The following is a 24,704-nucleotide window of genomic DNA, read 5'->3' as shown; positions in this document are numbered from 1 at the left end:
CCCCAAGGAACTTATCTAGATATGTGGTGAGAACTTTGAACCCACAAGGGCTTCACAGAAGTTTATAACGTACAGCGGTACAATTAAAGAAAATCATATTTTTTCTACAAAAATGATCTTTTCACCCCCAATTTATTTTCCTAAGGGTAACAGGACCCTAAAAGTTATTGTGCAATTTGTCCCGAGTACGCTGATCCCCCATATGTGGGTGTAAATGACTATTTGGGCGCATGGCAGAGCTCGGAAGGGAAGCAGCGCCATTTGACTTTTTTGGCTGGAATGGAGATCGGACACCATGTCGCGTTTGGAAAGCCCCTGATGTACCTAAACAGTGGAATCCCCCACAAGTGACCCCATTTTAGAAACTAGACCCCCTAAGGAACTTATCTAGATGTGTGGTGAGCACTTTGAACCCCCAAAGGCTTCACAGAAGTTTATAATGCCCGGGCGTGAAAATAAAAAAATCGTGATCATTTAGTCCTCAATTTTTTTATTTTCCCAAGGGTACCAGGAGAAATTGGACCCCAAAAGTTGTTGTCCAATTTGTCCCGAGTACCCTGATACCCCATATGTGGGAGAAAACTACTGTATGGGCACATGTCGGGGCTCGGAAGGGAAGTAGTGATGTTTTGGAATGCAGACTTTGATGGAATGGTCTGCGGGTGTCATGTTGCCTTTGGAGAGCCCCTGATGTTCCTAAACAGTGGAAACTTACCACAAATGACACCATTTTGGAAACTAGACCCCCTAAGGAACTTATCTAGATGTGTGGTGAGCACTTTGAACTCCCAAGGGCTTCACAGAAGTTTATAACGCCCATAAAAAATTTTTTTCCCATAAAAATGATATTTTTGCCCCCAATTTTTTATTTTCCTAAGGGCAACAAGAGAAATAGGAAAGTTGTTTTGCAATTTGTCCTGAGTAGGCTGATACCCCATATGTGAGGGTAAAACACTGATTGGGCGCATGGCAGAGCATGGAAGGGAAGGAGCACCATTTGACTTTTTCAACGCAGAACTGGCTGGAATTGAGATCAGACGCCATGTTGCATTTGGAGAGCACCTGATGTGCCCACACAGTGGAAACCCCCCAATTCTAACTCCAACCCTAACCCCAACACACCCCTAACCCTAATCTCAGCCCTAACCCTAATGGGAAAATGGAAATATACATTTTTTTAAATTATTATTTTCCCTAACTAAGGGCGTGATAACGGGAGGTTTGATTTACTATTTATGGCGGTTTTTATTTTTGGCAGCTGTCGCACGCTAAAAGACGCTTTTTATTGTAAAAATAGTTTTTGCATCACCACATATTGAGAGATATAATTTTTCCGTATTTTGACCCACAGAGTCATGTGAGGTCTTTTTTGCGGGACGAGTTGACGTTTTTTTATTGGTATCATTTTTGGGCACGTGACATCTTTTGATCGCTTTTAATACCGATTTTTGGGACGCAGAATGAACAAAAACCAGCGTTTCATGAATTTCTTTTGGGGGGGTGCGTTTACACCATTCCACGTGCGGTAAAATTGATAAAGCGTTTTTATTCTTCGGGTCAGTACGTTTACAACGATACCTCATTTATGTCTTTTTTTGTGTTTTGGCGCTTTTATGCAATAAAAACAATTTTATATAAAAAATTATTTTTGCATGGCTTTATTCTGCGAGGTATAACTTTATTTTTTCTCTGATGATGCTGTGTGGCGGCTCGTTTTTTGCGGGACAAGATGACGTTTTCAGCGGTACCATGCATATTTATATGAGTATTTTTGATCGCACGTTATTGCACTTTTTGGTCGGTGGTATGATAAAAAATAAAAAAACGGAGAAAAAAAATGTTTTAAGGGGTTTCGCTAAAGGGGTTAACTAATGGGACAGTTTTATAGGGCAGGTCGTTACGGACGCAGCGATACCAAATGTGTATTTTTTTTTATTTCCAAAAAATGAATTAGGGAATATTTTTTTTTTTAATTTAGCGTTTTTTTTAATATTACCTTTACACTTTTTTTTTTTTTTTTAAAAAACTTTAATAGGTTGTCCCAGGGGGGACATCACAGATCACTGTGACAGATCAGCAATCTGTCACAGGCAGTGTGCAGGTTTACTCCTTGCCTGCGCTTTGCAGGCACTGAGGAAGCCAGCTCCCTGCAGGCCCCCGAAGGTCCCCGTCACCATCTTGGATCCGGGGACCTGCAGGGAAAGAGCCCCCCCGCAGGAGCGCTGCACATTGCGCTGCTGTGGGAGGCTCAGGGAAGCACAGAGGGAGCCCCCTCCCTGCCGATGCTTCCCTTTAACCCCCGGTACACCGCGATAGTGTTTGATCGCGGTGTGCAAGAGGTTAACGTGTCAGGGGCGGTCCGAAATTGCAGGAGAAATTGCACAACAAATTTTGGGGTTTATTTTCTCTTTTACCACTTGTGAAAATAAAAAAAAAAAATTTGTTCTGAAGTAAATTTTTTGCGAAAAAAAAAAAAAAAAAAAAAAAAAGTAAAATGTTAATTTTTTCCTTCCATCCACATTGCTTTAGTTCCTGTGAAGCATGTAATGGGTTAATAAACTTCTTGAATGTGGTTTTGAGCACCTCGAGGGGTATAGTTTTTAGAATGGTGTCACTTTTGGGTATTTTCTGTCATGTAAACCCCTAAAAATGACTTTAAATATGATATGGTCCCAAAAAAAAAAAAAAAAAAAAAAAAAAGTTTTGTAAATTTTGTTGTAAAAATGAGAAAATCGCTGGTGAACTTAACCCTTATAACTTCCTAACAAAAAAAAAAACAAAAAACTGGTTTCCAAAATTGTGCTGATGTAAAGTAGACATGTGGGAAATGTTATTTATTAAGAAATTTATGTGACACATCTCTGATTTAAGGGCATAAAAATTTAAAGTTTTAAAATTGCAAAATTTTCACAATTTGCCATACTTCCATTTTTTCCCATAAATAAACACAAGACATACCGAAGAAATTTTACCACTAAGATGAAGTACAATATGTCACGAAAAAATCTCAGAATCAGTTGGATCCGTTAAAGCGTTCCAGAGTTAATTGGCCTGGTCATTTAGCTGTAAAATGGCTCTGTCACTAAGGGGTTAAAATGGGAGTATACTCGGGACTACAGAACAGGAGAAGGACTTGGGTATTCTGATTACAAGTAAGCTGAGCAGTAGTACTCAATGTCAAGCAGCTGCAAAAGCAAAGATTTTAGGGTGTAAAAAAAAAAAAAAAAAAAAATTATAGATAAGTTACCCCTTTACAAATTGCTTGTGAGTGCACATCTAGAATATGGGATCCAGTTTTGGGCTCCACATTTAAAAATGGACATTCAGAAATCAGAGTCAGTTCAATTGCAGGCAACTAGATTACTACAAGGGAGGGAAGGCCTCTCATTGTGAGATGTTAGAAAAGTTGGGTTTGATTAGCTTAGAAAAAAGAAGGCTCGGCGAGGATATCATTTATATGTATAAATATATGCTTGGTCAGTACAGAGGACTGGCGCATGACTTATTCCTTCCAAGGCCATACTAAGGACCAGGGGGCACTCATTACAGGTGGAAGACTATTCTGGCAGCCAAATAGGAAAGACTTCTTTACAGTTCGAGCAGTCAGAACGTAGAATGACCAGCCACAAGATGTAGTAATGGCAGACACTATAACAGGTTTTAAAAAAAGGGCTGGATAAGTTCCTCAATACATATAACATTGCGAGTTATAGTTGGTTTAGTAACAAAGTTAACAATTAGTGGAGAAAAGTTGAACTTGATGGACCTAGGTCTTATGTCAACCTTCGTAACTATACAGTTGAATCCAGAAGTTTACATACACTATAAAAAAGACACACATGTACATGCTTTTCTCAATATCTGACATGAAGTCAGAATAGATCTTGCCCGTTTTAGGTCAATTAGGATTACCATATTTATTAATATTTGCCAAATGCCAGAAGAGAGAGAGAGAGAGAGAGAGAGAGAGAGAGAGAGAGAGAGAGAGAGAGAGAGAGAGAGAGAGAGAGAGAGAGAGAGAGAGAGAGAGAGAGAGAGAGAGAGAGAAAAGAGAAGAGAAGAGAAGAGAAGAGAAGAGAAGAGAAGAGAAGAGAAGAGAAGAGAAGAGAAGAGAAGAGAAGAGAAGAAGAGAAGAGAAGAAGAGAAGAGAAGAGAAGAGAAGAGAGAAGAGAAGAGAAGAGAAGAGAGAGAGAATATGTTTTAAAGGCATTTTTATTATTTACTGCAAAGTCAAAAGTTTCCATACATTTCATTAGTATTTGGTACCATTGCCCTTACACTGAATGACTTGGGTCAAACGTTTGGGATATCCTTCCACAAGCTTCCCACAATAGTTGGTCGGAATTTGGGCCCATTCCTCCTTACAAAACTGGTGTAACAGATCCAGGTTTGTAGGTCGCCTTGCTTGCACCGGCCTTTTCGGCTTTGCCCATAAATTTTCAATAGGATTGAGATCAGGGCTTTGTGGTGGCCACGCCAAAACATTGACTTTGTTATCCTTAAGCCACTTTATCATTTTGGCAGTATGCTTGGGGTCATTGTCCATTAAGAAGACCCATTTCTGTCCAAGTTTTAACTTCCTGGTTGATATCTTGAGATGTTACTTCAGTATTGCCACATAATCTTCTTTTCTCATGATGCCATCTATTTTGTGAAGTGCACCAGTCCCTCCTGCAGCAAAACAACCCCACAGCATGATGCTGCCACCCCCGTGTTTCACAGTTGGGATGGTGTTCTTAGGCTTCCAAGCTTCTCCCTTTATCCTCCAAACTTAACGATGATCATTATGCCCAAAAAGTTCAATTTAAGTTTCATCAGACCACAGGACATTAAGGTTAAATTAAGGTATTTGTTCCGGTGTGCATTTGTATACATTAATCTGGCTTTGTCCTGTTTCTTTTGGAGTAATGGCCTATTCCTGGCAGAGTGGCCTTTCAGCCCATGTTGATAGGGTATTCATTTCACTGTGGCTATTGACACAATCTTACCAGCTTCCGTCATCATCTTCACAAGGTCTTTTGCTTTTGTCCTTGGGCTGATATGCACATGTCGGTCCAAAGCACATTCATCTCTGGGACACAGAACCCGTCTCCTTCCTGAGCGGTATGATGGCTGACATTCCCATCTTGTTTGTACTTGCGTGTAATTGTCTGTACAGATGAACGTGGCACCTTCAGGTATCTTTAAATTGTACCCAATGATGAGCCAGACTTGTGCAAGTCCACAATTCTCTTCCTGCTATCTTGGCTGATTTCTGTACATTATCCCCATGATGATACACAAAGAAGCAGTGTGTTTCAGGTGTGCATTAAAATACATCCACAGGTGTGTCTCTAATTGGCTCAGATTGATGCCAAAAAACCCAGAAACTTCCAAATACATGACATCCTCATATGGGCAGTCCAGAATTGCTTAAAGGCATAGTAATCTTAGTGTATGTAAACTTTTCACTTAGCAGTGTTGCGGAGAGGCTTAAGATCAAATACTTAATTAACCTCAAGACATGAGATTGAGAGGATCCACCCAAAAAGTGTATTATTTCACCTTACATGAGCTTTTTCAGATCAAAGTGTGACACTAAAGATGGCTGCCATTTCCTGTTTCACCACACACCATGTGCTCCATGGATCCGCCCACAATGATGCCTACCCTGATGACCATGGATCCACCCATGACTAGGTCCACTCTGATGACCTCATGGATGAACCCAGCCTTTTGACTTCATGGATCCGCCCATGGACTAGCTCACTGCCCAACCTACTAACCAATGGAATACATCCGAACACTCCCATTTTAGAGTTAAACAAGCCCCCCCTTACAGGGCATATATGAACCTATGTTTGGATAAATAAAGCTCTCTCTCTCTTGGAGCTGTGCCATAGATTGATCAAAGAGAGGTTACATCCGACATTCTTTGGTGTGATTTCTTTAGTGCGCACTGATCAATATCCATTGGGCCAGGAGCAGGCAACGAGTGAACATGTTAATGTTCAACCTAACAGCAGTAAGTAATGAAAATGCCTTAAAACATGCTCTCATTATTCTGGCATTTGGCAAATAATTATGGTAATCCTAACTGACCTAAAAAGGAAAGGTGTATTCTGATTTCATGTGAGATATTGAGAAAAACATGCATATGTGTCTTTATATAGTGTATGTAAACTTCTGGTTTAAACTGTATGTAACTATAGAATGATACTCTCAAAAGACTCATATTGAAAAGTGACCTCTGCGAAGCTCCATAAAACGTTGGAACTGTTGGCAAGTCAATTTTTGATGCTTTAACGATTTTTCCCTAGCTTAATCTATTTAATCCTTGCTGCTCAAGCCCTACTGTTCCTCCTGCTCATTATCACCCGGTTTTAGATGCTATGGTCACAACACTGATATCCCAAGTAATCAATGCAGGGAATCACTGGCCTCAGGGTTACAGCAAGATCCAGCTGAGGCCAGTGATGGACTGCTTCATGTGTGGTATACAAGATGACACTGCACCCAGGTAAACAGAAAACCAGTGGGATATGGTACTAGAACAAAGATTAAATGGATGAGGATAAACATTTTTTTCATCTGGTGTGTACTAATGGTAGATTGTTTTTTTAATAACCTTTAAGCACCTCTATCCTACAACTCGCCATCAACAACACTTCAGTTGATCAACAACTTCGTTGGCCATCAGGTATCTCTTCCATATACTCATAAAAATGGGACTTGTTTGGGGGGGGGATAAACACATTTTAAAAGGTAGAGAGTAATAAAATTTCGGTCAAATATGTCGATCTATAAGATAGAGTACATCTGCCTACCTGTCTTGATGACATTGTGCCTCAACCGGATGATGAGGGTGTATGTACCATCTGTCTGAAACTTCTCACAGAACTGCTCCAGCACTTGATTGAATTTGGACAGGTTGCCTGTACGCACCGCTGTAAAACAAGAACCAGCTTTTTGTTTCCTATAGTTTTTCGCTAATCTTGCATCAGATTTTGAGTAATAAGGAAACCTCCTCTACAATTTTATAATAGTTTTTTCTTCAAAGCTTTATCACTGACAGCAAAAGAAGATATGAATAATGACGTGTGGGTGACTCACTAATAAGCACAAGAGATTTGCATTAAGCATTTACTTTTCTTTTGCAATCAAGATCTATTCAAAATCCCTGCAGTTTGCTTCTAAAGATAAATGTCAGGACAAGAAAAGCAAATGAATCTTACCTTGCGTAAGCAGAAAATAAGGCATTAAAGACCTTTTCAATGTATGTTGTCTGAACTGAAGACGATCTGGAATCTCCCCCAATAACAGCTCCACCACAATCAGAAGCTTATGAACCTGAGAAGACAAGATCGGATTGCACATATTTACACGCCAAGATCTCAATTCACTTGGAATAAGATCTCACTAGGAATCAATTACTCACCGTCTGTTTAAAGCCCACTGCTGTATGCTGCGGGGCTTTTCTTAGAGCATTTGTTAGGGTCCTTCTCGCTTCAGAATACTCCAGCTGAATGGCTTTAATGCGACCTGAGGGAATACATCACGAAACGGGTGTAAGTGGCAATACTATGAGCAGTACAGATCTAGCCGACACTTTCCAACTAAAGAATATTGCATGCTAAACTGATGAAGTCGCAGAAAAATCATTCCCAGTTCTATATAACATTGTAAAATGAATCTAGGGATTATCTTCAGACCCTGTTCCACTGGAATTTGCTTAACACATACACTGCACATTTTTACAGGGCATCAAGTAAAATTAGATCTTCGTGAAGCTGATGTTTTGGGCAGAATCAACCCATGAGAAAGAGGTACCAATCATAACAATAGAATTCAATATAAACCAAGTCTCATCCATATTTTCAAGGTCTACTTACCTGTGTAATACAAGTATCTGGCCCACTCGTTGTTGTTTGCTTGCTCAGGGAAGACGGACTTAGACACCAGTTTTTCGGCCTGGTCATACAGGTTGTACTGTAAGTAGTTTCTGAGTAACAGGTTAAGTAGTGTGGCTTGTCCATCCGCATCATGGCGAAGTGTGGCAGTGCGCAGTCTCGCATGCAGGAAACTGAAAAAATGTTATTTATAAGCACCCTTCTAATTTGTTATACATCTGCTTTTCTTTAAATAAATCCTAAAGAATTAAATTCTGTTTAAAATCTTGTACTTCGGAAACTCATCCAATAATTACATAACAACTGTTGAACCCTTTCCTCACCTTTAACAATTACTTCTCAATTGCCTGGCATTGAATACATTCTATGTTCATTATGTTCCAACTAAAATATCCCAACAGTGTTGACCTTAGGAAACCGTGGGCAAAGACAATGTTTATCTATGGGTAGATCCATATAGAAGCCTTTATGAACAACCATACAGAACCTTTTCAGGACAGATTCCCGTAATTATTCCACTTCCATGCCAGAGGTACAGATCTGACACACCGTACTGAAGCATGAGATTACTACACACATTGTGAATACGTCAATAGCATGAAGCATACACATGAAAACAGGATACCCATGAACAGAACACAGTTCTTAAGGATATCTGCACACAATGTCTTTTTCAGGTGGATGTTCAGGCTTTAGCTACTTCCTTTAACCACTTCAGGGATTGAAAACTGAAATGGCTAAAAGTAGTAACATGTTCATTGTTTGATAGGCTTCATATGGCAGCTATTAGTGATGAGCGAGTATGCTCGTGTCCTAATACAGTATTTCAGTGTGCTCGAGATATATGCTTGAGGCGCCGTGGCTGCATGTCTCAAGGCTGTTCAACAGCTGCAATACATGTAGGAATTGCCTGCTTGATAACCACGGCGACTCAAGCATTTTTTTCGAGCATGCCGAAAATACTCAAATAGGAAGCAGGCTTGCTCGCCAACTCATCACTAGAAGCCAAACTTTCTTTATAGTCAAAAGTATATAGAAGAGACACTGGTGGCAAGACCCACTGTAAAAACAAATGGTAAGACCACTAGCGGAGCTGCCAGCTTTTGTCGGAAGTTGTTTCAACAAGAAAAACCTTGTGTCCACATACCCTAATAGCTCCAACTATACTGCTCCCAAATTCTAGGTTTGGGAATGTGGTGTAAGTAATTTACATTACCCGGACATTCAGCTAAAAAAGGAGAACATAGAGAGATGCGACTACCATCATCCGAACATCTTTGCTGAGTAGAACAATAGCAATCTTGAAGTTTCAAACTTAAAAAGGGTATTTCTAGCTCCAAGACCCTACCCCAAATATGTAGTAAGTGTTATAATAATATTAGCAAAATGCTACCAATTAGAAATATAGTATAGTTCCTCTGATTTCCTATGTCACTTTCCCCATGTGCATTGCAGTAGCTTAGGTATCCATGGCTATGACTAGAGATGAGTGAACTCGAACTTATTTTTTTTTTCGTCCGTACCGGAGAAAATGTTCTGGCTCAAAAGTCCAGGTCCTCAATTTTTTCAAATGGGTTCGGGTTCACGTTTGGGTACAGTACCGGTATTTGAACCGAACTTTGGAATAAATTTCAGGCCGGGTACCAGAACCTTCATGGGTCCACTCATCATATGACCACTCATATACAGTGGGGAAAAAAAGTATTTAGTCAGTCAGCAATAGTGCAAGTTCCACCACTTAAAAAGATGAGAGGCGTCTGTAATTTACATCATAGGTAGACCTCAACTATGGGAGACAAACTGAGAAAAAAAAATCCAGAAAATCACATTGTCTGTTTTTTTTTCATTTTTTTTGCATATTATGGTGGAAAATAAGTATTTGGTCAGAAACAAGCAATCAAGATTTCTGGCTCTCACAGACCTGTAACTTCTTCTTTAAGAGTCTCCTCTTTCCTCCACTCATTACCTGTAGTAATGGCACCTGTTTAAACTTGTTATCAGTATAAAAAGACACCTGTGCACACCCTCAAACAGTCTGACTCCAAACTCCACTATGGTGAAGACCAAAGAGCTGTCAAAGGACACCAGAAACAAAATTGTAGCCCTGCACCAGGCTGGGAAGACTGAATCTGCAATAGCCAACCAGCTTGGAGTGAAGAAATCAACTGTGGGAGCAATAATTAGAAAATGGAAGACATACAAGACCACTGATAATCTCCCTCGATCTGGTGCTCCACGCAAAATCCCACCCCGTGGGGTCAGAATGATCACAAGAACGGTGAGCAAAAATCCCAGAACCACGCGGGGGGACCTAGTGAATGAACTGCAGAGAGCTGGGACCAATGTAACAAGGCCTACCATAAGTAACACACTACGCCACCATGGACTCAGATCCTGCAGTGCCAGACGTGTCCCACTGCTTAAGCCTGTACATGTCCGGGCCCGTCTGAAGTTTGCTAGAGAGCATTTGGATGATCCAGAGGAGTTTTGGGAGAATGTCCTATGGTCTGATGAAACCAAACTGGAACTGTTTGGTAGAAACACAACTTGTCGTGTTTGGAGGAAAAAGAATACTGAGTTGCATCCATCAAACACCATACCTACTGTAAAGCATGGTGGTGGAAACATCATGCTTTGGGGCTGTTTCTCTGCAAAGGGGCCAGGACGACTGATCCGGGTACATGAAAGAATGAATGGGGCCATGTATCGTGAGATTTTGAGTGCAAACCTCCTTCCATCAGCAAGGGCATTGAAGATGAAACGTGGCTGGGTCTTTCAACATGACAATGATCCAAAGCACACCGCCAGGGCAACGAAGGAGTGGCTTCGTAAGAAGCATTTCAAGGTCCTGGAGTGGCCTAGCCAGTCTCCAGATCTCAACCCTATAGAAAACCTTTGGAGGGAGTTGAAAGTCTGTGTTGCCAAGCGAAAAGCCAAAAACATCACTGCTCTAGAGGAGATCTGCATGGAGGAATGGGCCAACATACCAACAACAGTGTGTGGCAACCTTGTGAAGACTTACAGAAAACGTTTGACCTCTGTCATTGCCAACAAAGGATATATCACAAAGTATTGAGATGAAATTTTGTTTCTGACCAAATACTTATTTTCCACCATAATATGCAAATAAAATGAAAAAAAAACCAGACAATGTGATTTTCTGGATTTTTTTTTCTCAGTTTGTCTCCCATAGTTGAGGTCTACCTATGATGTAAATTACAGACGCCTCTCATCTTTTTAAGTGGTGGAACTTGCACTATTGCTGACTGACTAAATACTTTTTTTCCCCACTGTATAGTGAAAGTTAGTAATTAGTGATCGCAACCACGGATACCTAAGCTATTTCAATGCCCTGCACATGGGGGGGGGGGGGGTAAGCAACATAGCAAACGAGAAGAACTATACTCCATTTGGAGATATTTGCTAATATTACTACAAGTACTACATATTCCGATAGGATGTTGGAGATGGGAATACCATTTAAAGAGTTTGTCCGGTCACCTACACCACATAGTTTCAAAGTATATGGAGTAAGTGATCTCTCCAGATCACAGCAGCCGCTCAACATTCAGAAAGACATCGTGGACAGCAGTGTCAGCAGCCTCTTTGTACATCATCACCCCTGGTTTTTCCAGTATTAGATAATACACTAGAAGCACATCTTCCTATAAAGGGAGGAGATCGTGTCCTACTGCACATGCTCACAGGCTCCTGTCCTATTAACAGTCTAGGACAGATTGCTGTTGGTGTAACAACATGGCGACTCATTTTAATGAGTGATTGCCAATTAAAAGGTATTTAGGAACTTATGAAATGTTCTTTATTTTTTCTATTTACTAAGAATCCCTTTAGTTATGTTTGGCTAAGAGCAGCAGATAGACAAACACAAACAGCTACACAGCAATTGTGTGGGGTGTAGTCAACTTCTACCTTCTGACAACATCTAGCTTGTTGAGGAATTCATAGATACGAGAGTGGTAGTAGTAGCATTTGGCCACTATTATATCAAGAGCTCGTCTGTTCTGGGGGCTAATCTTCTGCATTAAGTCATCGGACACCTTCTGCGCCTGCAAATGAAAAAAATAAGAAATAAGAGAATAATCATGCTTCAAATGTGCAAAAATTAGGCTGAAATTAACAGAAAATTTTGGGGAACCATACGTTATCAATAGATTGCAAATGGAGATCTGTGTAATCTAAACATCAATAAAATGCTCTGACCATTGTTGAGTAGAGGAAAACAGGATTTTTAGTTGCTTACCGTAAAATCTGTTTCTCTGAGCCTTCATTGGGGGACACAGAAACCATGGGTGTATGCTACTGCCACTAGGAGGCTGCCACTATGCAGAAAAAAGTTAGCTCCTCCTCCGCAGTGTACACCCCACCGACAGGAAGTAGGATGATCAGTTAGTGAGAAAGCAGTAGGAGAAGCAATCTGTAAATGAGATAAAAACCACAGAACACAGAAATCCATACTGTAACAATATCATACAGTAAACCGAGCTGTTCAACTTGGGAGGGTGCTATGTCCCCCAATGAAGGCTCAGAGAAACAGATTTTACGGTAAGCAACTAAAAATCCTGTTTTCTCTATCGCCTTATTGGGGGACACAGAAACCATGGGACGTCCCAAAGCAGTCCTCAAGGGGAGGGAACAGCAAATAACTCGATCAGGACGAGGGAGTCACCCTCGAGGTCTTCTTTACCCCGACCGGCACTTGCCGAAGCTAGGCATGGGTTGTGAAAAACCTTATGGACCTGTGGAGGACATAGCACCGCACTGCAGAGATGCCAGACGAAGGCCCAAAGAGTACCGCTGGGAGGACACCCACTGCCTGGGCAGGGTGCATCGTACTGAAAAGAACACAGTCCTTCCTGAGCCAGCAACCCTACTAATGTCGACCAGAAGATTCCGCGATCCAACGCTGACCTGGAGACCAGAGGACCTCTATACTTCAAGCCTGAGCTTGATAAGTACCGTTGTTGTGGCCAGGTAGACTGATGAGAGAGCGCCACAAAGAAAAATCTGAGGCGGACGAAAGAAAGGAAATCCAGAATGATGGAGAGTGGACCACTGATCCACAGGAAGAGCACCACAGCTGGTACAGAGTCCGTGAGACCCCAGGAGTGGTGGAGACCCTGAAAAGGGAAGGCTACCCCAACTGAAAGGAAAATGAACCCGTCCGTTGCAAAGCAGATATCGCCAAAGCCCTGAAGAAATCAGGACCTGGATAAGGGCTTCATGGAAAAAAAAAAAAAACATACGATTCACAGGAGGCAAATGCTGAACGAAGAAAAATTCTCTTCCTGAGAAAAACAAGGATGAATTCAATCCTAGATCCCGAAAAGGCACGCTGAGGAAAATGCGCTGAAGAACGACAGGGTGCAGTCTGAGGAAGGAGAGCGCTTGTCCTTCCGGTGACCCTCTCAATAATTTGGCCTGTTGGAGCCACCCGGAAGGAACGGAAGTTGGTGTGAAACTGAAAGCCAAGTGGACCCCTAGATGGGAACGATTAGGCGAAAACCAAGGTCCCTATGCAAGAAAAATCATTAGGACAGTGAAGCCGGTCATATCTTCTGACCGGCCTCCGGGAAGAATGCTCTAATGAGCAAGCTAGGCCACGTGTCTATAGAACCTTGCAACACGGGTTGAGACTAAGGCAGGTCACGATATAGCGGCGGGTGGTTTGAAGGTTGACCTTGCCAACTACTGTGTGAATTCGCCATTGGTATCCCTGAGGGATGCACTTCTGAGAGAGGAAGGACCGTAGTAGAAGACTTGGAACCGGAGGGTTCGTAGTCGCAGAAGTAGTTAGTTTGCAAAACGCTCGGGAGAAAAGATATACCGAGGCGTCCCCTTGTTTGGAAACGGCTGAAATCCGTTCTGTGAGAAAATGGCAAGACCTGAGAGCAGGGCACTGAGAACCTGCTAAAGAGTCGAACACTGAAAACGTACTGAACGGAACCTGGATCCCATCGCCGCGATGTTGGCTCAGGATGGCTATGGAGAGACAACTGATTGCTCGACTAAGCCGGTAGGACGAAGACTACTGGATGACCTTGGAGACTGAGATCAAAGGGAAGATAACCCAGCCTACAGGGATGAGGGTGGATATGGAAAACTAGTCCAGCTGGACTTAGAAAAGAGATTAGTCGAGCAAGGAAAGTCCATGTGTAAGGAAGGTTGGCTCTAGGTAGATTAAATAGACACCCGAAGACAACTAGGCTGACGAAAGGCAGGTCCATCCGTATGACGAAGTAGACGACCAAATCCATACTGGACCCTCTAGAGCAGGGAGGGAATTGCGGTGTGTAGACTCGCTTGCCTAAGTCTAAGAAAAGAAGCGCTCGAGGATAACGTGGAAAAGATACAATTGTAGCTGAAGGAAGAAACGCGTTATCACCAGACTTATCCTTGGATCCAAGACTGGAGCAGCTTTTACTCTGGTTGATGCTTGCGCAGAGTCAGATCCCACTCCTGTCTGAGGTGGTATACTCTTTCCCGTCACGGTTAGAAGTCCCATGCCTGCGCTGCCGGAGGCTTTACCTGGCGTCTGTAAGAAAGAATTGGCAAGTTCCGACAGATAAATAGCTTAGGCATTGTGGTAGCTTGAAGGCCCTTAGGACAGACTAGGACCTGTAAACTACTATTGGCCAAACCTAAAGATAGGCGTAACACTTAGGGTCCAGAGCATGCCGCAGACAAATCGCGATCCACCGTACCTGACACGAGAGTGTGTGACCCACCTGAAGGTGGAGTATCCAGTTATGTTGCTACCGGGATCCACTCTGTGGTACAGAGATCTGCTCCGTCTGAACATGGTAATGCTTACGTTTAACTGTTAACAAACCACAGATGTTATTAAAAATGAAATATGCATCTGAAAGGTGTTTGACTCACCTGGAAGCGGCCTGTAACCGCAGCCCGTCAGGCGCAATAAATGCCGGCACCTCACCTCGAGTGGTGATTAGACGGGAGCTCAGGCAAAGGCTGCAAAAGACACCGAGGAACGCGAGAGAGGACACTCCTGACTCACCTGAAAATGAGACAGTGGAGCCGGACCGGTGTAGTAGATGTACCTCGGGTACGTTTGAGTTACCAGAAAGACGGCATGAATTGACAAATATGTCTGGTAGAGGCACATCCAAGTACCCAATAAGGGATAGGATACTGCTGCAATAGAACGCGAGAAACTTGAAGGCTAGAGCGTCTAACTCACCTGAGTACGGTACCGAACACCAGTACCACTGAAGTAGTGACCTTCGGGCACGTCTCCACCGTAATACGGCTGTTCGAACTACTGTACCTGGTGCTTTTGAAGCATGTATAGCAGATATATCACAGCTGCAATCGGCTCTAAGTATCCTGTGAACAAATCAGCATGGAGAGAACCCGGAGAAGGGTATAAGAGACAGCCCTTTCTGTGCTGCGGTGCGGTCTAGGTCTGGATACCTGACAGCATTAGGCAGAATAACGGCTTCTGTGTTGCGGTCTAGGTCAGGATACCTGACGGCATTAGACAGAATAACGGCTTCTGTGTAGCTGTCTAGGTCTGAATACCTGACGGCATTAGGCAGAAGAACAGCATCTGTGTTGCAAACCTGATGACATCAGATAGAATAACGACTTCACGTGTAGTAAGCCGTACCACGAAGTCTGTAGTAAAAGTAGAGTCTGACCAATCAATTGTTCTGACGGTAGAACCGTAGCTGCTCAGAGCCGTATGAAGCCCGCGTCCGGAGGGGGCTGCAGAAAAAAGGGAAGGGCGAGTGCCTGTGGGCAGTAGATGTGGAAGCAGATGCTATGCCAGGGCTCCAGCACCTTTATGTGTGAAGCAATGGCTGAGTGGTGCTCTGCTGAAATCAAGGCACATATGTGCAATGGCCGAAAAACCCAACAGCCGAGACAGAATCAGCGGAAAACGTGCGAGTGAAACCTTCTACCAGATCAACGCCATGCGTCAAACACAGAAGACAGCAGCGTGGCTCTACAAGGCTCTGTGTGCCATGACATCAGACATACTGATGTACTAGAGGCTGTGCGGCAGAAGATTACATTTACGCCTGTAAATTACACGACTCCGGAGTACTATTACGGCAGTGACTGTACAGTTCTAGCGCACAATTACTTCATAGACTGTACGGCTCCAGAAAACCATTACGTTAGTGGCTGTACTGCTCCAGATACTGTACGACTATAGCGCCTATCACGTGAGACGCTATTGCTAAGGTGGATTCTCTGCTCCGACACCGTACCTACATAAAGTGAGGCCCTGCTTAATTATTCTATGAGGGGCTTATATTCCGCAATGTCCCTGATTCGGCTGAAGGGAGCTAGGTAGCGCTGGGAAAATACGTGCAAGTGAGAGCAAAACTGTGCGGTGACGACGACCGCGCTGCCCTCAGGCAGGATATAGTCATCCCCAGTACTCACATCTATATGGCACCTCAGAGCCCCCACTTGCCCGCATCAGAAAGGTCGCACTGTGCAAAACTCCACTCTGCACAGCGTAGAAGGGGGCGGAGCTAACCGTCCGCTCTTGGAGCAGTAAAACGACGGCGAGGAAATACTCTCTGCGCCACAAGGGAAGCCGGCCGGAGGGCGGAGCTTGCGCCAAAGGGAGACGGCGGGAAAAAGCCCGCCCGAAATGAGAGGACGGGGGGGGCGGAGCTACCGCGGACTAGGCCACAATTGAAGCCGGGGCCTAGATTAGACCCAGGAGACCGCCGAAAGGGGAAGGGCGGTGCGGAGGCCCGAAAAAAATCTGGAACTATCCCCTGGATCCTCCCAGAAAGGTAGTCGGGTGCGGGGGGAAGCGGTGGGGCGGGAGCCCCGCGCCGAGGAGAGTAGGCTGCTGCCCACTGTCGCCTATACTGCTGAGTAGGGAACCAGCTGAGGGGAGCCTGGAGCACACAGCACTCGGCGAGGAAAGGTGAGGGAATTGCCAACCTCGGCAGGGAATAAGCTCCCCACATGAGCGGCCGGAGAACAGCCAGGGATAGGGGAGGACTTTCCTCTTCTTTGCCTATCTTCTTACGTTTACCTCTTTCCCGGTGTCAGACGTCCGGAAACCTGTTGCAGGACGTCACGTCTCATCCAACAGGCTCTGGTGGGCGAGTAGGTGGGAGACGAAGGGCCAGGACCAGGTCTGTATCACCTAAGCACGCTTCTGTGCTAGGGGTTTGGGTCCTGCCGGCTAGACATATGAGGATACGGGGTGGCAGTACACGCCGTACTCATAGTCTCTTTGTGGGAGTACAGCTGTGACCTTTCACACTGTATCCCTCCTGGTACCTGAAAAGGAACGACGCACACTGAGGTAGATAAGGGTCTAATGAAAGACCCGTGTCCACCTCCTACTGACACTAAGCTAAACTGATCATCCTACTTCCTGTCGGTGGGGTGTACACTGCGGAGGAGGAGCTAACTTTTTTCTGCATAGTGTCAGCCTCCTAGTGGCAGCAGCATACACCCATGGTTTCTGTGTCCCCCAATAAGGCGATAGAGAAAACTGAGTTTCCCAGAGAATGTCACAGCTGCAGCCTGGCTCAGGGTCTTCTCCTGAGGTGAGATTTCTCATATGTGAACTCCACCAACACAGCCGTCAAAACCCTTTCACCTATTGGAGTGCCAGAACAGAGGACAGTAGCAGGGCATGTAACATAGTTGGGACTGGCATGCCAATGCTCCCGAGCTCTGTCGCTCCAGTAGCAGGAAATGACGCAGCAACTGCAGACTTCTCAGCATGGTCACATGTGACAAAACTGGTCTCAGGAGAACACTGAGCCAGGCTTCAGCAGATACCTTCTCCGTGGGTGTTTTGCTTTTCCCCCCTTTAAAACATGTCTGTGCTTCTTTCACAGAAGAGAAAAATGAAAACGCCCACAAAAATGTGGTTGAAGGGAATTGTTGAATTTTTGTTACCACTGAGCATAAAACTGGAATGGAATGGCAGAGAAAAGAAAAACTGGATTCAGAATCAGTAGAGCAGTGGCAATTGAAAGGGGGACTCGATTGAAAAAAAAAAAAAATCCAGTCTATATACCTTGCGATCTGTAGATTTATTCAACTATCCAAAATATTGCTTAAAGCTGTCAATCCAACTTTAGGAGAGAAGCATATAAAGAGCTACAAACAACATGATCACTCCTGCCCAGACAGACATTTCTCCTCCTAGATGCAATGCTCTCACCTCAGTGTAGCGTTTGCTGTTCATCAGGTGTATCACCAGGAGTAGCTGTAGGTAGGCTTCCACCTCAGGGAGCAACGGCACTGAAGCAGCTTTGCCAGTTCGTGGCCTGAACTGCAAATCAGCCTCCGTGTCCATCAACTGACAACATAAAAATAGGATAAAAATCTTTACAACTAAAGAATGCATGCAAGTAATACTGAAAACTGTACAGAACATCAGGTCCATATGATAAGTTGGTAGACAAAATGGGAAAGATTTATCAAACTAGAGAAACAAGAGCTGGGTTAAGTATTTCACAGTACCAGTTTTGTTAAATTTGCTTTAAAAGCAGTCATCTAGTAGATCTGTCCTGCAACAAGCTCTCCCGGCTCAAAGTGGTTGTTGACCACCCCTGCCAGTGACACTCCTACTTCACGTGGAACTGCTTTTTTGCTGTGCTCTGTCGATAGGGCATCATTGCCACTGTCATGTTGATTGACAGCTGGCTCAGCCTAACCGGACGGGAGAAGTCTGTCGATCAACATGTCGTTGTCAATGATGCCCTGTCAACAGAGCAGAAGAAAAATTGATTTGTCGACATGACATCAGATGAAGCAGGAGACACACTGGCAGGAACAGTAAGTGTCTGCTGTAAGCAGGGAGAGAACGTCGCAGGACAGAACAGGCAGGCAGTTAGCAACTACAAACTGATAAGAGCTTCGCTCTATAGGGCAAAAAAAAAAAGCACCATATAACAGGGCTGTGGAGTCGGTAAGTCAAACCTCCGACGCCTCAATTTCCCCACTTCCACAGCACTGGTCACTACTGAGCATGTGCATAAAGTGCAGCACAGATTCATCTCCACTAAAAGCAAAGATCCTTAGATCAGGAACAGACATTTCATAACTTTGTCAAATTATGAAAAAATGTACAGCACATCCTGCATTGTACTACTGTACCCAATTTATTATATAATTTAGGAGTCGTGTCCATTTTGGTGCAGTATAAGGGTATGTGCACACGGTGCAGATTCTGCTGCGGTTCCGCAGCGTTTCTGCAGCAGATTCTGCTGCGTTGTACAGTACCTTTATTTCCTATGGAAATTAAAAAACGCTATGCACATGCTGTGGATTTTTCCGCGCGGTTATGCTGCGGTTTACAATCCGCAGCATGTCAATTGTTTGGTGCAGAAACGCTGCAGTTTTACACCTCATCCATTATTTGGTTTTCTCTCCAAAATCCGCACACCAAAAAAACTACGTGTGCACATAGCCTAAAACAGACCGACTCCACAGCACTGCCAGATTACACCTTTAGGTATCTATCCACTCTCACCTCCTCCAGGAAGCTCATCAGCATGTCACGGGTGGTAGGATTGGATGTAAAGAAGCCACTGATTGCTTTATGCAGCACATTGGGGTTCAGGCGACGTGATGTGGAGGGCAATGCTCTAAGGGCACGTAGAACAAAGCGAGGCTCCTTCCCAGAAACTGCTTTCTCAATCTGCTTCACATGCTCCTTAATGTCTAGAACATAAAATGTGAAATTATGAAACATTTTTACTAGTGATGAGAGAACACGCTCAGGTGGTAACAGTGTCTTTAGCTTGCTTAAAAAATATGTTTGAGTCCCGGCAGCTGCATGCCTCATGGTTGTCAGACAGCCACAACACATGCAGGGATTACCTGTGTAACAGGCGCAAGACATGCAGCCCCGGGGGACTCAAACATTGTTTTCGGCGAGCTTGAAAACTCTCGGTTAGCACATGGGAATGCTTGGATAACACCTTATCCCAGCACGTTCATCACTATTCTTACCCAAGTACGTACAAAACCTCAGGTAGTGGTGCTACACTGTACTCAAACACTTATTTATTCCAATCTCTGGACGTGATGGCATATTACAAGGAATTGCAATTAGCTGCAGTGGTCATGTGACATTGTTCATGTCAGGAGATCGGCTGAGGACACAGGGCTGAGAGCAGAAGAATGGCGTTAGTCTGAGAAGATTTCTTTTTAATTCATGCAGCATCTTTGGGTAGCAGCGGACACAGATCTCTACCACTCAAGAATCAAGAAAATGAATGGGTTGTTTCTGTGTTGCATTCCCTTCAAGGTTTCCACTTTGCACAGGAGCGCTCTTACTGGCTGCAGCGTGACTCCATTTAAATGAATGGGGTGACCTGCAGTTACCTGCACAGTCGAGTGTCCGGGTGCACCACTGAGACCACTTCATTCTCATGATCCAAGAAACACCAACAGATCATTAGATAGAGCCAGATCCTAGTGATATGCCATCACTTACTATAAGAATACCCCTTTAACTAGCAAGAACTAGAGAAACAGTAGGAAGTCAGAGACTCAGCCATTTACATACTACCAGCACCACCTTTCAACCCTATGTGACAGTATTCTATAATGCTGTAAATGACCCAAATTTGCCCTGCAAGGAAAACCAAACAAAAAACGACCTTTTATTATACTCACCTACGAGTCCTAAGTCATACACACAATGTTGCCCATTCGCCTGCACTGAAGCACGAAGAGGGACGCTGAGTGGATGACATAGGATGCGTCATCCACATGAAGCACAGAAGGATAGCATCGCAAGAGGAGGAGTCGCCGGAAGAACAACGACGCCAATTGGGTCAGAACGCCCTGTAGTAGAGTATAATAAAAGGGGTTTGGTTTTTTTTTTTGCTTTGCACTGCAAATTGTAGTTATACGTGCAGTATTATAGAATACTGTCACATGGGGCTGAAAAGGTGGTGACAGTAAGTTAGAAGCAGGGCTGTGGAGTTGGTAAGCCAAACCTGCGACTCCGACTCCTCAATTTCCCTTACACCGACTCCGACTCCAACTCCGACTCCCACACATATTGCTTATATTTAAGTGAAAAATTTATTGTAGTACAATGTGAACCTCAGACATTTAATCATTTTTATGATCCAATAATCAAGATATTTAGATAGAACAGAATATATATTGGTGTACTACCCGGTTTTCATTCTTTTTGGTACAGATATGGATAAATGGATAGATAAAGCAGATTAGAAATCTGCTCTTGAAAACATTATCTATGAGCTCAAAAACCTTTCAGGTGATGCAGTTTTTTAAAAAGATGATCGGCTTTTGCAGCTGAAAAACGTATCCTCAAAAAACACAGGAAAAACGCTGTGTGTGAATGTAGCCTTAGATCAGGAATATAACAGCCATTTATAGGACATTTCATAACTTTCCCAAACTCCTATGAAAAAATATTCAGCACATCCTGCATTGAATTACTGTACCCAATTTATTATATATTTTAGGAGTCGGAGTCGGTCCATTTTATACCAACTCCGACTCCACGACTCCGACTCCACAGCCCTGGTTAGAAGGGGAAAACTGGTTACAGATTCCCTTTAAGCAAAGTAACTTTCCAGTAATGCAACAAAACTGTTCACACGGTGATGTCTTTTGAGACTGAGGCAAAAATCGAAGGTGCAGAGAACAGTCAGTGACAGCTGGACGCCAATCACATGAATGTGGAGCATTATGGGTACAGCCACAAGGGTCAGATGCAAAGCAAATTTTCCGCAGAAAATTTACATGCCAAAAATCTGCTGTGTGTTACGGTACCTGTAACAGTATGAATAAGATTTTAAGAAATCTCATCCAAATGCCAGTATTTCATATCTGTAATATGCCACGCGATACCGTGAATCTTTGACACACACATTGAGTAGGGTGAAAACATTGTACAAAACCTACAGCCGTGCTTGCAGCATTAGGGCAACAAGGTGGCTCAGTGATTAGCACTGTTGCTTTTCAGCGCTAGGTTCCTGGGTTCAAATCCCACCCCGGACATCTGTAAGGGGTTTTAGGTTCTTCCCGTGTTTGCGTGGGGTTACTCTGATTTCCTCCCACACTCCAAAGATGTACTGACAGGGAGTTAGATTGTGAGCCCCAATGGGGACAGTGGTGATAGTGTCTGTAAAGCGATATGACAGCGAGTTAAAGAAATAAATAAAATTAGGGTAAGTACATGCCAGATTGCAGATCGGCTCAGTATGGATGTACCCCAATGCTGCAGGGGGAGATGCAACAGTTTTTACTTGAAATGTGACATGAATTGATTTCTCTTACAGTCAAGTCCACTATAACCAACTAGTAAAAAAAAGAACACGACATTGTTATATTTGAAAACAAACTTTTTTTTTTTAAGTGGATGGTAGAAGCCCAGCGACCTCTAATGGGCGACTGATGAGAATACATAACTACAACGATAGCCATGATGGGAGAAAGAGTTTTTCAGCAACTGGAGTAGGAAAGGGCACAGAAATAGCTGATTAAAGGGGTGTTCTACCCCACGGTGTGCTTTCAGCCAGCACTGCAGCGATTGTCACGTGTCCGCAAGTTTGCGATGAAAGACTCGCACTCTGGTTTCTGTTTTGGGTCCATTTCTTGCACACAGAACAAATAAAGGACACAAAACAGAGACCAGACGGACGTGGAGTGTACCCAGCGGCCCCCCCCTTGCGGTTACAGCCTGCGGGGGCCCCCCCCCCCCCTTGCGGTTACAGCCTGCGGGGGCCCCCCCCCCCTTGCGGTTACAGCCTGCGGGGGCCCCCCCCCCCTTGCGGTTACAGCCTGCGGGGGCCCCCCCCCCTTGCGGTTACAGCCTGCGGGGGCCCCCCCCCCCTTGCGGTTACAGCCTGCGGGGGCCCCCCCCCCCTTGCGGTTACAGCCTGCGGGGCCCCCCTCCCTTGCTACAGTTTACATTCATTATGTAACGGATCCATTTTTTTGTTCTTAAAATGGATGTAAGCCCAGAGCTAAAAATGCAGCTGTGAACAGAACCTTACTTGTCCTGGAAAATCCTCTGCACACAATTCAAGTAACCCGGCATAAGGATATCTACTCCAGTCACTAAGAGGTTAAACGCGCAGGGAATCATTGCAGTGAGATGGCGCACACAATAACAGAGCTATGTACACCGGGGACACCTGAGCATCACGCACCTTCCAGGGTGACACTATCCAGCTCTTTCTTCCCTCCCTCCCCGGTTACTGCCGCCGGTTCCTCCTCCTTCATCTCCACATCCTCCGGTTCTCGCCGTTTCACCGTAGCCTCCTTCATAGTTACAACCCGGTGCCTGCTGAGGTCGGTTTCCGCTTCCGGTCCGAGAATGACTGGCAAGTCTCAGGCTGGCTGTAGCGCAAAGGACGCTGGGAAGAGAAGCGCAGGCTCCTGAGTGGATCGTCGATCTTATCGAGCTGTGCGCTGAGTCACTGGCTGAATGTGCTGCGGTGATAGGACCGGTCTGACTCTGCACTAATAGGTTCACAGGGGACGTCCTCCTCATATGTGGTCCTGGGTCAGAGCCTGTCCTCATATGTGGTCCTGGGTCAGAGCCTGTCCTCATTAGTGGTCATTCTGGGTCAGGCTGTGTTATCATATGTAGTCTTGGGTCAGGGCTTGTCCACGTATGTTCTCCTTGGTCAGAGTACATCCTCCTATATGTGGTCATCCTGAGTCAGGCTCTGTTCTCGTATGTGGTCCTGGGTCAGAGCACATCCTTCTCGTATGTGGACCTGGGTCAGAGCACATCCCCCTCATATTTGGTCCTGGGACAGAGCCTGTCCTCATATGTGGTCCTGGGTCAGAGCCTGTCCTCATTAGTGGTCATTCTGGGTCAGGCTGTGTTCTCATATGGAGTGTTGAGTCAGGGCATGTCCTCATATGTTCTCCTTGGTCAGAGTACGTCCTCCTAATATGTGGTCATCCTGAGTCAGGCTCTGTTCTCATGTGGTCAGAGCACATCCTCTTCGTATGTGGACCTGGGTCAGAGCACGTCCTCCTCGTATGTGGACCTGGGTCAGAGCACGTCCTCCTCGTATGTGGACCTTGGTCAGAGCACGTCCTCGTATGTGGACCTGGGTCAGAGCACATCCTCGTACGTGGACCTGGGTCAGAGCACATCCCCCTCATATTTGGTCCTGGGACAGAGCCTGTCCTCATATGTGGTCCTGGGTCAGAGCCTATCCTCATATGTGGTCCTGGATCAGGGCAAGTCCTCATTAGTGGTCATTCTGGGTCAGGCTGTGTTCTCATATGTAGTCAGAGCACATCCTCTTTGTGTGTGGACCTGGGTCAGAGCACATCCTCTTCGTATGTGGACCTGGGTCAGAGCACGTCCTCCTCGTATGTGGACCTGGGTCAGAGCACGTCCTCCTCATATGTGGACCTTGGTCAGAGCACGTCCTCGTACGTGGACCTGGGTCAGAGCACATCCTCGTACGTGGACCTGGTCACCTGGGTCAGAGCACATCCTCGTATGTGGACCTGGGTCAGAGCACATCCCCCTCATATTTGGTCCTGGGACAGAGCCTGTTCTCATATGTGGTCCTGGGACAGAGCCTGTCCTCATATGTGGTCCTGGGTCATAGCCTATCCTCATATGTGGTCCTGGATCAGGGCAAGTCCTCATTAGTGGTCATTCTGGGTCAGGCTGTATTCTCATATGTGGTCAGAGCACATCCTCTTTGTGTGTGGACCTGGGTCAGAGCACATCCTCTTCGTATGTGGACCTGGGTCAGAGCACGTCCTCGTATGTGGACCTGGGTCAGAGCACGTCCTCATATGTGGACCTTGGTCAGAGCA

At 44.7% G+C, this 24,704-nt stretch overlaps 1 protein-coding gene across 1 annotated transcript in view; it reads right to left on the bottom strand.

Annotated features, from left to right (window-relative positions):
• The window catches only part of PSMD3 (proteasome 26S subunit, non-ATPase 3), a 37,042-nt gene extending 13,684 nt beyond the window's left edge, over positions 1–23,358 (bottom strand). Inside the window, exons 1-8 of the mRNA XM_073572597.1 lie at positions 23,063–23,358; positions 19,396–19,586; positions 18,082–18,219; positions 11,820–11,956; positions 7,872–8,062; positions 7,418–7,521; positions 7,215–7,329; positions 6,807–6,926 (exon numbers count right to left, since the gene is read on the bottom strand). Coding sequence (XP_073428698.1) covers positions 6,807–6,926; positions 7,215–7,329; positions 7,418–7,521; positions 7,872–8,062; positions 11,820–11,956; positions 18,082–18,219; positions 19,396–19,586; positions 23,063–23,180 — 1,114 coding nt within the window. The 5' untranslated portion in view covers positions 23,181–23,358. The remainder of the gene's footprint in view (positions 1–6,806; positions 6,927–7,214; positions 7,330–7,417; positions 7,522–7,871; positions 8,063–11,819; positions 11,957–18,081; positions 18,220–19,395; positions 19,587–23,062) is intronic.
• Between the last annotated feature and the right edge of the window lie 1,346 nt (positions 23,359–24,704).

The sequence above is a fragment of the Dendrobates tinctorius genome, unplaced genomic scaffold (assembly GCF_039654945.1).
Source record: "Dendrobates tinctorius isolate UK_male_01 unplaced genomic scaffold, ASM3965494v1 ptg000032l, whole genome shotgun sequence".
Lineage (NCBI taxonomy): Eukaryota > Metazoa > Chordata > Amphibia > Anura > Dendrobatidae > Dendrobates > Dendrobates tinctorius.
This window is presented reverse-complemented; position numbering and strand designations above follow the sequence as displayed.